Genomic DNA, 15,360 nt, shown 5'->3' with positions numbered 1-15,360 from the left:
GGAAGTAAGTATATTTACTCAAGTACTGTATCTAAGTACAATATTTCCATTTGATGCTATTTTACTCCACTACATTTATCAATTAGCTATAGTTACGGATCAACCTTTTCAACTTGTGGTCCCCCCCCCCAAAAAAAAAAAAAAAAAAAAAAGTCTAGTGGGGGCCCTTGGGGGCACATTTGAGACAGAAAAAGGTAAAGTTATCCAGTAGTTCCCCCCCCCCAAAAAAAAGATTAAAGAAACATCCACAGTAGCAGAAATTTCCTGCGCCATTAGTCATCTCACAACCTATATATATATATATATATATATATATATATATATATATATATATATATATATATATATATATGTGTATTAAAGGTGCAGTAGGTAAGCCTTATAAAACTAACTTTCTGTCATATTTGCTAAAACTGACCGTATGTTCAAGTAGAACTACATGAATCAGGTAATTAAAAAAAAAATCCAGCTCCTCTGGCTCCACCTACAGCCTGTAGTGAGATTTGCAAAAATCCACCGCTCCCTGTTCAGATGCACCAATCAGGGCCAGGGGGGGTGTCTAACTGCGTGTCAATCACGTTTTGGGCTTTAGCGGAAAGGGGGGAGGGACTGAGAAGTTGTCGATGTTAAAATTTTTTGGCTAAGTCCTGGATCTTCGCAATCCTACCTACAGCACCTTTAATTTCTATGTCCTTTATTTCCACTGTCAAAGCACTTTATAAATACATTTCAAAGGTGCTATACAAATAAAAACGTTATTAACAGTGGCTATAGTGTAGGGGCCATCCTTAAAGGATCTGAATACTTCCACCATCGGCCATTGTTAGTTGTAGAAGTTGTATTGGAATAGGGCATTTTTGAGAAAGCTAACTGTAAATGATTATTTCTGTATTTGACGTGTTATATACATGGTTGCCGTCAGGCAAAACCTTGTATGTCCAAAACTCTTTTCAGGAAATAAAAAAAATAACTAATTTATTTAACTTCGACAAAGTCAGATTAAAATCGCCTCGTCACGGTTTAAACATTGATAAAACCCACAGACAGATGTAAAAGCTGGCATTGGTTTACGAAAAGCAATTAACATGACGAATGACGCAGATACAAGGTTTCTGCCCGACAGCGACGATATGTTATATATGCCGTGTTGTTGCTTGCCATGTAGTCTCGCACAGCGCTGCGGAGGAGGGTCTGGCTAGTCCACGCAACATTCTGAGATGGGAGAAAAACGTGCTCTGGTAAAATGGCATTTCTTGAAATCATGTTGGACGGCGCTAAGCGCTGGACGGAGCAACGGTGCCTCAATAAAATAGCCTCGGGAAGGAACTTGTTTTGGTGGAACATGTGTACGTTCAAAGATTGTTTTAATCGTGCAACAGGAAACTGAGATTGGACAGATAGTCTAGCTAGCTGTCTGGATTTACCCTGCAGAGATCTGAGGAGCAGTTAACCATAGTCCTCAGAAATCCACCGGAGTTTAGAATAATGCCAACACAAAGAAAGCGGAAGGTGACGGACTTCTGGCTGAAGTGAGGGACATCTGGCAGAATTTCTATTATATAGTTTTAATTATATAGACTACTTGCCACGTGATGAACAGCAACTTGTTACTTTTCTCACAACATTACTGCTTACAGCTTTGCTCATGGAGTTTCCTGCAGTGGGGTCTTTGACATAGTGGGCTGTCTGCGCACGGTTCTGCAGGTCGTCGTTACCCGTCCCTTTGCTGAGAGGCTCCTGCTCCTTCTTTGAGCCCACGCAGCCCATGGTGCCTTCTGCAGGAGGACAACAGAGAAGAAACAGCAAGACATTAAAGCTGTGGACACCAGCAGAAAAACGCCATTGAGATGTTACATGTAATAGTCAGGCCTATTAGGGCTGCACGATATGAGGAAAATAGCCAACTGCTGTTATTTTGACTGACATTGCGATTGCGATATGATTCACGATATTGGAGGGAATGATCATTTTTTTGTATCATTATTCTCATTTTCATTTTCAAAAAATCAAATGATTACAGTGGGATTTTTGCAAGGATCTGTACCAAAGAAAATATATATTTTTTAATCTGTAGAATACAATTTGTAGAGTGGGATGTCTCTGCAGCACCACAATACTTAATTTAGAATGGTTTGACACATATTTTGTCTTTAATAAATATTGCGATTTAGATAAAATCGTGATTGATTGTGCAGCCCTATAGGCCTAGTTCCCCCCACTTAAGAGTGACGTGATATGTATTCTGCATTATTCAGAGAACAGTGGTACTTATTGGCAGTCACACCCATTTAGTACTGAACACATACTGCGTATGCAGCATCAGAATAGGGGAATTAATGTAAAACAAATAGCTTTTATGAAATGGATTAAAGTTTTTTTATTTTAAATTAAATTAAATAAATTAAATTTATAAATCATTTTAATTTTCAAGCTTTAGTCACACAAACACTGTTGTTTGTCTAGCACACATCCTGAACTTCAAGGCTCAAGGCTGTGTTGGTAAGATGCACAAAACCACATCCACAATACGAGCATAAACAGGTTAATAAAAGAACAACTAAAGCATGAAATGACCTTTGAATACTACAAGGGAAAGTATGCTGGTCCAATATTATGTGACAAAAACTAAGAGTGAATATAAAAGTCCCCTTCTTACTGTAGATGTTAATGATTATTCCTGCAGCGTTTGTGGCATTTGCTGGTTGCAATAATTATTTCTGGAGTTATTGCAAAACACATCACATATCAGTATTGATCTGTGCCCCCTTAATATTAAGCCTTGACCCCCCTCTGGCCCCCCTAATTGTGGCAAATATTTTTGTACATTTTTAACTCCATGACTTTATTAGTCAGCTTACTGGATGACCATGGACGTATGATTTTAGGGATGCTGTATGCCCCTGCAATCCACATTATTTCTTTTTTTAAAGATTATTTTTTGGGCATTTTTAGGCCTCTATTGACAGGACAGCTGAAGAAATGAAAGTGGAGAGAGAGGGGGAATGACATGCAGCAAAGGGCCGCAGGTCGGAGTCAAGGAGTAAACCTCTATATATGGGCACCTGCTCTACCAACTGAGCTACCCGGGTGCCCTGCAATCCACATTATTGCAGTTTATTCTGACTTAATACTTTTTACAGATGTTGGCCTCCTGCGATACTGTTTTAATTTGTATGTATATATCAATTGAGATCTTCCAAGAATTAACACTGCAAGGTCTTTCTATCTACCTTGGCAATACAAATATTTCCACACAAGCCCCCTTATTCAACTGTAACATCTAGGGAATACTTTGTTTCCTCTACATATCACACTGTATCTGATTGTGTGCATGTAAATGTGAATGCAATTATCCGGAACAAGGCTTAACAGGAGTGAGGACAAAGAGGGAGTCTGTGATGGGAGATAGAAGCTGTGTTTTATAGTACATGTTGGCTCACATTCACAGATGGAGAGGACAGATGAGAGAGTTATTCTGTGTAACCCAGCTCTCTTCAGCTCAGGGTAGAAGATTATCGCTCTGTGAGTGAAGGAACTAATGTGTAACAAGAGCACTAAACAGCAGTGGTGGAGGAAGTATTCTGATCCTTGAGTAAACGTACTAATGCCACACTGTGAAAATACTGTGTTGCAAGTAAAAGTCCTGCATTGAAAATGTTACTTAAAGTACTATAAATAAAAGTATTCAATGCAGAAAAATCCTCCCATTTTAGAAACTGGAAACCAGTGGTGGAATGTACTAAGTACATTTACTCAAGTACTGTACTTTAGGAGTCTCTTCTTTTTGTGCCACTTTCTACTTCTACTCTGCTACATTTCAGAGAGAAATATAGTACTTTTTACTCCACTACATTCATCTGACATTAAGATTTTTGCACACAAAACACATGTAGTTTATAAAATACGATGTTTTATTATAAATTAAACTACCCAACAATATAACGGCCTACAAGTCCAGCTGAAATGATTAGCTGATGAAACACAGAACTGTTTGGATCGTTTCCAGTTTCTGAAATGTGAGGATTTTTCTGCATCGAGAACTTTTACTTTTAATACTTTAAGTACATTTTCCAGATGATGCTTACATACTTTTATTTAAGTAACATTTTCAATGCAGGACTTTTATTTGTAACATAGTATATTTTACAGTGTGGTATTATACTTTTACTTAAGTAAAGGATCTGAATACTTCTCTCACCACTGGTGGAAACGAGCCAAACAGTTCTGTGATTAATGGTCTAATCATGTCAGCTGAACTTGTAGGCCGTTATAATGTTGGGTAGTTTAATTTATAATAAAACATCATATTTTATAAACTATACGTGTTTTGTGTGCAAAAATCTTAATTTGTAAAGTAACTAAGGCTGCCAAATGTAGTGGAGTACAATATTTCTCTCTGAGATGTAGCGGAGTAGAAGTAGAATGAGGAAAGAAAAGAAAAGACTCAAGTAAAAGTACAAGTAGCTCAAATTTGTACTTAAATACTGTACATTAAATGCACTTAGTTACATCCCACCACTGCTAAACAGCAGAGCCCTGTGACCATGCAAACAGATCTCCTATGATTGTAGAAGTCACATGTCACGACGCTGATATCCCCAAGCGACAGGAAACACCAACACTGACAAGACTTTAAATGTTTCTGCAAGCAATCTCTTGATCTGTTCTTCAACAAATATATACAGTCTTACATAATCAAGACCATAGTGCCCTGCTGCCACTCACCACTGTACTGTGGTATGCAATGGAAAATGTTTCATTTGAATATTCAGACACAGGAAGTTACGTTCTACTTGAGGTCAAAATTAGTGATGTTACCGTATTTGCTTCCTTTTTTTTTCCTGTGTTCCAAACCTGGTTCCTCTTTAGATGTCTAATCGCTCAGACTGACAAGTATTGAACATTCAGCTTCATGTGTTTTTCTGCTGATACAAAATGGAGGTCAGCAGTAGGCTGGTGGTAACACATTGCCCTAGTTTGGCTCTGTAAAAACGCCGCTGTCATTGATTCATCTCAGCAGCAACAATTCATGTAAAAGGAAATCCCCACGTTGCCTGAATACAAACCGGGGAGGGGCTAGAAGGGAGACATGGGCACCCACTGAAATATGATTGTGATTGATGTGATGTGATTTGTTTTATTTAGCTTTCTACTCAAAGTGACTTTTTCCAAAGATGTTAACATAAAATATTATGTACATGAAAATTAGCAACTTATATTTTTCAAATAGCTCCATAAATGGCAAGACACATAAAACACTGTTTCCTTACCATTTTGAATCAAAAACATCAACACGTCTCTGCTGACTGGGTATCACCTGTGACACAGCCAATAAACGAGAGACACACCCACCAAACAAGAGAAACGTAAACCGTAGCAACACGGTGCAAACCGTTTTGAGATTGAATGTGCCCAAAGGCATGGCGAGACCCACACTGCATTACACGATAAAACATGGAGAATGCTAACGATAAGCACTCCTCAAATTGATCTGAAAGCTGTGGTCTTGAAATGAAATCCTGAGTCCTCTTTATCTTTGACTGAGATAAGGCCGAGTAAAAATGTGGTCGATTTCGAGATGAGACCTTTTTGACGTTTTTGTTCCATTTTTTTCTTCTTTTTTTTGTTGCTTATATGACAGCAAAGAAGGGTTTTGGGTCCACGTTGCCACTTTTTCAGAAAATCTGCTTTGAAATGTAGGAAATATTGGATAGGATAGAACAACACAATGTTGTTTACCCGTGCCCCCCCTCTAGTCTAGCCCCGCCCCTGCATTTAACTCTCAGGAGGAAGGTGAATAAGCGTAGCAACTTTTTCCCCTTCCTTTGTTTGAGATAGAAAAGATTAATCTATGAGAAATCACTCGTGCTTTGACTACGCTGACAGTTTCACTTCTGTGCTTCTGTTTCTCGTCTTCACTGTGACTCATTTACTGTCCAGATCACATGGGTCCCTAAAAATAGATTTTTCATATCAGCGGAACCCACATAATTAATAAAATAGGTTATGAATCAGTTACTTTCAACATGATGTTTTGATTTGCTCCGTACCTTCAGTCTGTGGAATCAGGTCTGTGTTAGTTTGACGGGAATGTCGAAAGAAAGATGATGTCTAAAGGTGGAAATCCCAAATCTATATTATCAACAACTCAGTTGTTCCTTAGTAAAAAAAAGTCAGAAAAATTCGGAATTCTATCAACACTATCCAAACTATCCAACACGACGTGTTAAAGGACAATTCCAGCGCAAAATGAACCTAGGGGTTAATAACATATGTTTGCTGTGTTGAGCGTTCTCTGGGACATGTTTTCATAGTAATTGAATGTGTATCTATCTTTAGCTAGCTTTAGCGCGAACCGGTGATTAGCTTGCAACACCTGTATTCGGGGTACTTGGAAAGTAAAAACAAATCACTATTTTTACACCACTAACTAAAATAATAACACTTCAACGGTAGCATAATGAGGGTCTGGTGATTTGTTTTTACTTTCCAAGTGCCCCGAATACAAGCGTTGCAAGCTAATCACCGGTTCGCGCTAAAGCTAGCTGAAGCTAGATACACATTCGATTACTATGAAAACATGTCCCAGAGAACACTCGACACGGTAAACATATGTTATTAACCCCTAGTTTCATTTTGTCCTTGGAATTGTCCTTTAAAAGACATAATCTCTGGGAGGTCAATAGGAATGCAGTTGTGAACAGGAATGTGTATTTTTTTTTGTATTCACTTTCACTTGTCACAAAACAACATGAGCTACATGGCCACAGAAGTCAGATTTGGAAATATGACACTTTAAAAAAACATTTTGGAAAAGACTCTTATTCATGTTCTTGTTCATGTTAGCACAAAGGCTGTTTACAGGGGGGAAACTTCTAGCCGAGCTGTGTGCAAATTTAACAAAATCCACTCACCAGCGCCTCTACAATTCACATATCTTGTTTGTTTAATCTGTACAAAAATAAAATCCAGTTTTATGGGGGATTATATGATGGACTATCTCAGCCAGTAGCAGTAACTTTGCTGAGAATCTCTGATTGTGGCATGGCAACCTAAGGGTGACAACAAGAGATGACATGTTAATGCTCATCTGACACTGGGGAAGAAAGTGAATAAGCTTATGTCCCATTACAAGACAATGTGACATTGAATTTGCCTTCATTTCCCAAGATTCTCTTAAAAGACACCATTGTGTTTATCTGTCAGAATGTAATATAACAGGAGCAAGTAGAGAAAGAGTGATAAGCTGTGTTCGAAACTGTTGCCTATTACGGAAATAGTGCACTTTAAAGTGTGTTCGCCATTTTGTAGTGGTGTTAGAATTCTCCATGGTTAACCATCTGAGGACAAAAGACACACCGGCGAGTCTAAGTGATGTTTGACAACACTCCTACTCAAAAAGAGATATCACAAAATTTAATTTTAGACATTTATTTACTATTTTTTTCATATATTACGCTTTTGTGAACCCAATACTTTTGTAAACTCATTTAAAGTACCAAAACAACTGAGTGTAGGTATGTTTTCACAAGATATTTGAAAAATGTTTCCACTTTAGGGCCAAATTTTCTCTGTATACATTGCTCTGGAACAATTTTGTGCGTCACTATACAGAAAGCTGAGTTTGTTCTGAACATTTTGATATGAAACACATGGGGATCAGGTTATATGCAAAAACTTTTAAAAGGAGAATTCAAAAAGATATCTAAAAATGCCTTTGAGGGTTAATTTCATTCACTATGTAGTCCACTATAAAATACCCACAATGCACAGCTAGTTTGAGTGTACATACGTTGTACCCTACATTTTATTCCATTACACCACAGTCTCGCATTGTCAGACCCTTCTTCACAGCGCTGTGGAGGAGGGTCTGGTGAGTCCACACAGCATTCTGGGGTGGGAGAAAAACGTGCTCTGGTGTATTGGCATTTCTTTAAACCAATCACAATGGTCTAGGGCGGCGCTGCTGCAAAATAGCCTCGGGAAGGGACTTGTTTTGGTGGAACGTGTGTACGTTCAAAGGTTGTTTTAGTCGTGCAACAGAAAACTCAGATTGGACAGATAGTCTAGCTAGCTGTCTGGATTTACCCTGCAGAGATCTGATGAGCAGTTAACCATAGTCCTCAGAAATCCACCAGATCTTAAAATTATAACACAAAGAAAGCGAAAGGTAACGGGACATTTTCGGGCATCCGAAAAGAGTGACAGCCAGCGGAATTACCGGCAGAGCAAGAGCAATCTCGGAAGTGGAACGTCGTGGAAATAGACTAACCACAATGCAACACGGTCGTGTTTTCCCCGGAGGAGAAGAAGAAGCAGAAGCACCTGCGAAAACTGAAAAAGGAAAAATGGAGCGGGCTTTCATTTCTAAACAGTGGAAATGTAACATGTGACATGTAAACAATCTTTTACTCTTCTCCTGAGTGCTCGGCTCGTTTCAGGAACGTTATACAGAAGTATTTTTGTTTCGGTTTATTTACATGATGCTTGGCGCGCCCGCCTCCGACACACACACAAAAAACACACATGTGGTGTCCGAAATTTCATTTAGTCGTTCCCTATATAGTTCACTATTTAATAAACACTATATAGAGATGAGTGAGTGACTGAATGAGGGACCGGTTCCGAACACAGCTACAGAGTCAGCAAACGTACTCTGCAATGTCAGTTATTTAGGTCTGCTAATATTAGCCAACATGAGACGACTTTTCATTTGAAAGAGGAAGGATGTGTTATTTCTACTTTCAAAAGTACATATATTTAAAATAAGCAGTGTACTAATCAAGAGCACTGGTAAAACTGTCAACAAGAGGACAGCAGTTGTAGTCAGCTACACTGAAAACAGGGCATAACACCACAACGACTTTTTAAAAGAGCATACCTCTCAGCCCAGGTCTCTATTTCTGATCAAAGTGATAGTTAACCCTCTGAGGTCTAAGGGCATTTTTTATATATCTTCTTAAATTTACCTTTGCATATAACTGCAACTAACCATGTGTTTCTTATCAAAATGTTCAGAACAAACTCAGCTTTCCGTATAGTGATGCCCATATTTTATATAATAATAATGATAATTTGGCACTAAAGCTGAAACGTTGATGTTGGCTTTTTGAAAGTCCTCAAATCTCTTTTATAAAACAAACCTTAACTTATGATGTGTTGTACGAATTGTTTCAGTGCTTGAAATGAGTTTACCAAAGTCTTTAGGTTATATATGACTAAAATAGTAAATAAATGGCTGAAATTAAATTTTGTAATATCGCTTTTTGAGTAGGAGTTTAGTCAAACATGGTTTGGACTAGCTGGTGCGTCTTTTGTCCTCAGATGTTTAACCTATATAACTAATTTATTTTGATCATATTGCATTTTGAGGAAGTATAACAGGAGGAAGAGTTTTTTTTCTGCACTGTAGTGGAAAGTTCCAGGATTCATGTATTGATCACAAGCTCAGATTGCAACCAATCACATTATAAGAAATACGCAGACATTCAATTTCAATTGAAGAACAGAATTTAAATGATATCACTATAATTACTGTAGTTTACATGAGTTTCGCCCAAAAAAGTACAACTTACAACACTAATAATATAAAACGTTGCTGTCCCTTCTACCATACTGTAACTCTAAGGTTAGTGTTCGTATAAAGGCCCAGTTCATAATTATCAAATTATATCATAACATGCAAATACGTTCCCCTGCAAACATCACCCGCTCTCAGGAACAAGTGCGCATTGATACTTTGTTGATTTGGGCATAACAAACATGCCCTTCAACATTACACACTTGCATGTGTGATTTTTTTAAAATAAAAATTGCACACTGTATCTGCACCCTGTAGCTGTCCAAGCAGTAAGCAGGTACTCAGTCAGGTTGGTTCTTTACTGGCACTTCAACTGAATGCCATGATTACACAAGTATTTCTGAAGGATTCCAGCTGTTATCCTACCACCAAACTATTTTAGTTTAACACATACGAGCCAACACTCTCTCAACAGACAAAATACAGGAATAATTCATATGTGTTCTGTTATGAGGAGTGATTTTTTTTTTTTTTTACACAGATGTAAATGTTGTGGGCTGTGAAAGACTGCCAGGCTGTGTGTTTGGGACTGCCTCAGGCCATAACAACATCACCTGGCTGCCTGGCACACAACCAACAGGACATTAGGCAGATATAATGAACAAAAGAAACAAAATCATCTCACAGCCTCAACATTCTGCTTATCACTTGCATTGTTTTTAAGTGACTTATGAAGACCGATGACTCTGGACTGCAGGGTGTCTCCATCTGAAGCATGCTCAGGTGTCTCATTTTTTTTTTTTTACTGCGTGATACGATTGCATTAGACATGGATAGTCCTGTTGGACTGAATCTGAGCTGCTGCACCATTTGTGCATCTACAGTAAATTATTTTATATATCATCATAACAACTGCTATAATTATTATGAATCATATTTCTCCATATTTCTATCTGTATCAGTGTCTCTGTGTCCCAACCGGCAGCGGCAGATAGCCGCACACCAAGAGTCAGGGTCTGTCCGAGGTTTCTGCCTGTTAAAAGGAAGTTTTTCCTCGCCACTGTCGCACCAAATGCTTGCACTTGGGGGGGAAATTGTTTGGTTTTTGTAAATTATAGAGTATGGTCTAGACCTACTCTATCTGTAAAGTGTCCTGAGATAACTCCTGTTGTGATTTGACCCCGCAAATAAAATTGAATTGAATATGTTTGATCCAGTTTACTTGAGAGATAGCTCATATATAAAAGCCAATGTTTGTAGTACTCAAGATCGGTCTTAAGACCACTTTTTGAAGGTCTCAGTCTCGTCTCGGTATCAACGGCATTTTTACTCGGTCCTGTCTCGGTCTCAGATGAAGAAGACCTGGGTTTGTTATTTAAGACCGGTCAAGGCCACAACTCGCTTTTGATTATTTTATCAAGGCATTTCTCATAAAATGCTTATTGCAATTAAAGAGGTGAATGAAGAAGAATCTTAAAGGGTAACTACCGTTTTTTTTCAACCTGGACCCTATTTTCCTATGGTTTTGTGTGTAAGTGACTCATAGGAACAACAATCTTTGAAATTGGTCCAGCATTAAGCCATAGACCGGGCTGCAATGTAACAATATGGGGCAAATGTTCAGAGTCAGTTTGGCCCACTAAAAGTGCTGTTTTTGCCACTAAAAGGATCTGATTGTTATTCTAAGTGTCTAACAACATTATGGAAAGGATCACTACAGAGATAGACCTTTTTAAAACCTCTTTGAGACCTTTCTGTTTAACCAGAAACAGCTCTGAGGCTACTAAACCCACCAGATTCCATTTAATAAAACCATGCTTTTAGCATGTATAGAGCCAACAAATTTTCACATTTAAATTGGTAAACTGTGTTTATTTCAACCGAAACTAGAGTTGTAATGGTTGGAAAAGTGGAAAGACGACCCAAAACGGCTTTTTATAGTTTTATTTTGTTTCTGTCGACTTTGAATGAAGTGTATTTTACGATGCTAAAATCATTTTTTATTTACATGGAGTCTGGTGGGTTTAGCGAAAGCAATTCATGGATGTTTTTATGTTTAAAAAATGGATCTTACTCTTTAACAGAAAGGTCAACCTCCTTAGAAATCCTTTCCATAACGTTGTCAGACACTTAAAATATTAATCTGAGCCTGTCAGCGGCAAAACAAGTACATTTGTGAATGTAAATACAAGCTGGACAATTGCCCTATTAACTTACATTGTAGCTTGTTTCCCTGCTGCCGACTGCAGCGATCTCGCTTAATACTGGACCAATGTCAAAGATTGTTGTTCCCATCAGTCACTTAAGCACAAAAACATAGGAAAATAGGGTCCAGGTAGAAAAAAATCGTAGTTACCCTTTAATTGGTTTTCTGTGGGTGTTTTTGATGGGAATGTGGATCTTTCAGATCAATTTGAGAAGTGCCTATGGTTAACATGTTCCACATTTTATCGTGTGGGTCTCGCCCTGCCTTGGTCTTGGTCTTGACTCGGTCTCAACCCCTTTCTAAGTCTTGGTCTTGACTTGGTTTCGATACACTCTGGTCTTGGTGATGACTTGGTTTCGGTTTAGGTGGTCGTGACTACAACAATGATAAAAGCTGAGACTGATATGTTGTACAATCTATACACTTATAAAATGTTTACTTTTTAATTATATAATTATAGCTATTGCATTTATTATCTGCAAGATTACAGTATATTTACTACTCTACAGTATATACATATACACAGTAGTTTAGCGTGCTAACGTATATATACAACAAGTCCTCCAAACTATAAGACCACATAGGTTGTTTGTTCCAACCCTCTAATATGACCCATAGGAGAGTCTCATAAATTAGCTCCGTAGAAAAAGAAAATATGACCCACAGGAGCGTTTTCCGTCCTCATTTCTGAATTTAAATTACGTTACTTCAGTTCTGTGCGTATGTACATCCATCTGCAACTGTTTTGATTAATTGATTTGTCATCAATTATCAAGCAAAAATGGCAAAAGCTTCTCAAAGTGTGAGATTTGCTATTTTCTTTTAATGCCATTGTAAATGTAATATCTTTGAGTGTTGGACTCTTTGTTGGATAAAAAACTAGACATTTAAAAATGTCAGAAATTGTCAGTTTTCACTCTTTTCTGACATTTTGTAGACCAAACAATTAATTGACAAACTAATCAATAGATGCATCCATAATGAAAAAGATCATTAGTTTCAGACCTAGGCAAGATACATTACCTTAGAGTATGTTCATACATATTGTTACCATACGCTATTATTATTCATACAGAGTATTGCTTTTCACAAAGGAAGTTGGTTGTGTCTCTTACAGCAACACCAAAGCGCTTTTCCTCTTCGGTCCCCCTACAGGTTGGAAGCAGAATTGTCCATTACCGCTGTCATATGTCTCATTGGAACTACAGATCCGCTACCTGATCTGGCAAACTTGCATAGTGCGGTTATAAAGCAAATGCAGAAGTGCTGTTCACCCTGTTATGAGTTGATGAACCACTGAAACGATTTTGGAAACATTATTTTAAGGTACAAAAGAATCTTTGGTGTTTTTTTTTTTAAATGTAAATTTGGCTTTTCCATCAACGCAAGACACACTCAAGCAACCAACCATGAATATTGTGTCATTTAAACATTTGGGGTTGCAATAACCTTTTACTTTACTTTTCGGTTTACAACATTTTGGGGGAAAAAAGCCGAGTGATGTTGCTGCTGCAGTAAGGTTGATGCTGGATGGGGAATTTAACAATGGCCACCAGTATGATGTAATACTGGCATTTTTGCAATATGTTTAATGCACAAAAAGTGTCTCTGTAAGATTCCTCTGGGATTAAAGCAATAATCTTAAAGGCATTTCATTTTTTTTTTTTTTTATAAGGATAACGCACATTATTTAACATTTCTGTAAATGTGCCAGTGTAAGCCAGCCGTTTACAAACAGAAGGCACCAATACAGCATCGAGCCATCAATGCAGTACTAATAGCACACACAAGCCTCCATACACTATATTTACAGTATATCTGTTATATCATTTTTGGGTGCTGTTTAAAATGTTTTAGACCACTGAACATCTAAAATGAAAGTTAATGTACAAATACTGGAAGTAACAAAAAACTGAACAGAAACTTGTTTCTGGTTTAGTCTAGATAGACAGTCTAAAAATAACTCTCTTTCACACACACACACACACACACACACACACACACACACACACACACACACACACACACACACACACACACAGAATGCATATAAGAAAGTGTAATAAACTGTAGTAAAGCTGTGTTTATCAATTTGTTTATATCACTTTTGACCACTTTTACATTCCTCTACATATACTGTAATATTCTGTAGGCGATGGTCGTTTCAACTCAAACTGAAGTTCCTCTTTTTGGAACTGAGCATCCTTGTTGTAAAACTACACGTCTTCATTTGTCAATCATCAAAGCATAACTTTCTAATTGTATCCAAAATTTGTTCGACATTAACGTAATGGCCGATCACCCCTATAGTCATCTTTCGGACAGTTTGGCTACTCCCTTTCCACACAAGCAAACACAGATCAAGAAGACACTTACCGCGCTTCAAGCACTCACTTCGACTATGTTTTTGCGGTTGTCTATGTGTTCTGCTATAGATTCAGATGACCGACTAAAGAATAATCCTCATTTCTTTTCCGTAGGTTCCATTCCTTAACAGTACTTTTTGTCTCTTCGGGTTAGGCTGCTGAAGATGCGGACGGGGCGAAGGAGCGCAGCGCACTGGGCTTGGACAAGGAAGTTTGTGTGCTGTGCGCATCTGACTGAGTTGGTGAAAAAGAGGAACAAGCTCTCACATATCGTACGCTCGGTTTCACTTGCTGAAAAAGCCGGCAGTCGTTTTTTTTTTTTTTTCAGTTGCTTCTTCAGTGGTACTTTGATGGAATGGAGAGAAGAGAAGCTGCCTTGTGCGTCAAAGCGCACAATACAATATTAGCCTAGCGTTAGATATTAGATGTAGATCTTTTCTTTCTTTTCTATTGAACATATATTATCTATTTACTTTTTCATAGATTAAGACCACTGTCTGGAGGTCATAGTCATTTTATCAGAATACAGCATAGAAAATCTGCTTAGAAATATAAGTAATATTGAATAGGGAAGAACAACACAATGCAATTCTGCTAAATAAAACATTCATTATTAATTTCCCTTGTTTTCATTTAAAACAAATTGTAAATCGGAATACGATACACATTTTCCAATGGCTCAGTCAGCCACTTTTAAAAAAAAACTAAAACTAAAATTCCAGTGCTGGTTCCATGGTATCAGAATTTTGGATAGTCACCATGGAAACATGAATTGGTCATGTGACAAGGGCTGGGTAGATTGGGAGAACAGGCAGCCAAGTGATAGCCTAGTACTCTGATCCAATGGAAATCACAACTATCAGAAGGCCGGGAATTTCCTGTTATTAATGTTATCATTACTACCGCATTGCGTTGTGAGTCCAGTTTAGAGTCCAGTATTGCATACTGTAATATTTTACCAGAAATAATATGCAATTCATGTACTATTGGTTTAATGCTAAGGTTTCGTACATACTTAAAAATCTCACCTACTGTTTTAGCTACTAAATAGCATGTTGGTATAGAATTGCGGACCCAGCCCGGTTCTTATTGATTCTCGATTGTGATTCCTTTGAGTGGTGGAGTTGTAAAGGGTCATGTGCTTATTCCCAGATAAGAGGAACATTTCATTTTGATTCAATTGTGATTTAGAGTTTTACTGGGCTTTTGTTTTAAACCTATGATTGAATTCGAAACCAAATTTTCCAATCGATTCCAATAATTTCTTT

The 15,360-nt window shown here is 37.8% G+C and overlaps 1 protein-coding gene across 2 annotated transcripts in view; it reads right to left on the bottom strand.

Annotated features, from left to right (window-relative positions):
• hck (HCK proto-oncogene, Src family tyrosine kinase) overlaps positions 1 to 14,347 on the bottom strand; it is a 29,214-nt gene extending 14,867 nt beyond the window's left edge. The window contains exons 1-2 of one of the 2 annotated variants that reach the window (XM_036008006.1): positions 14,118 to 14,347; positions 1,636 to 1,777 (exon numbers count right to left, since the gene is read on the bottom strand). In XM_036008006.1, coding sequence (XP_035863899.1) covers positions 1,636 to 1,767 — 132 coding nt within the window. In that variant the 5' untranslated portion in view covers positions 1,768 to 1,777; positions 14,118 to 14,347. Of the gene's footprint in view, positions 1 to 1,635; positions 1,778 to 14,102 lie in introns of both variants that reach the window. The other variant, XM_031286394.2, reaches the window with a different exon arrangement.
• Positions 14,348 to 15,360: the final 1,013 nt, after the last annotated feature.

The sequence above is a fragment of the Sander lucioperca genome, chromosome 12, assembly GCF_008315115.2.
Source record: "Sander lucioperca isolate FBNREF2018 chromosome 12, SLUC_FBN_1.2, whole genome shotgun sequence".
NCBI lineage: Eukaryota > Metazoa > Chordata > Actinopteri > Perciformes > Percidae > Sander > Sander lucioperca.
The sequence above is the reverse complement of the archived record's forward strand: the minus strand, read 5'-3'. Positions and strand labels throughout refer to the sequence as shown.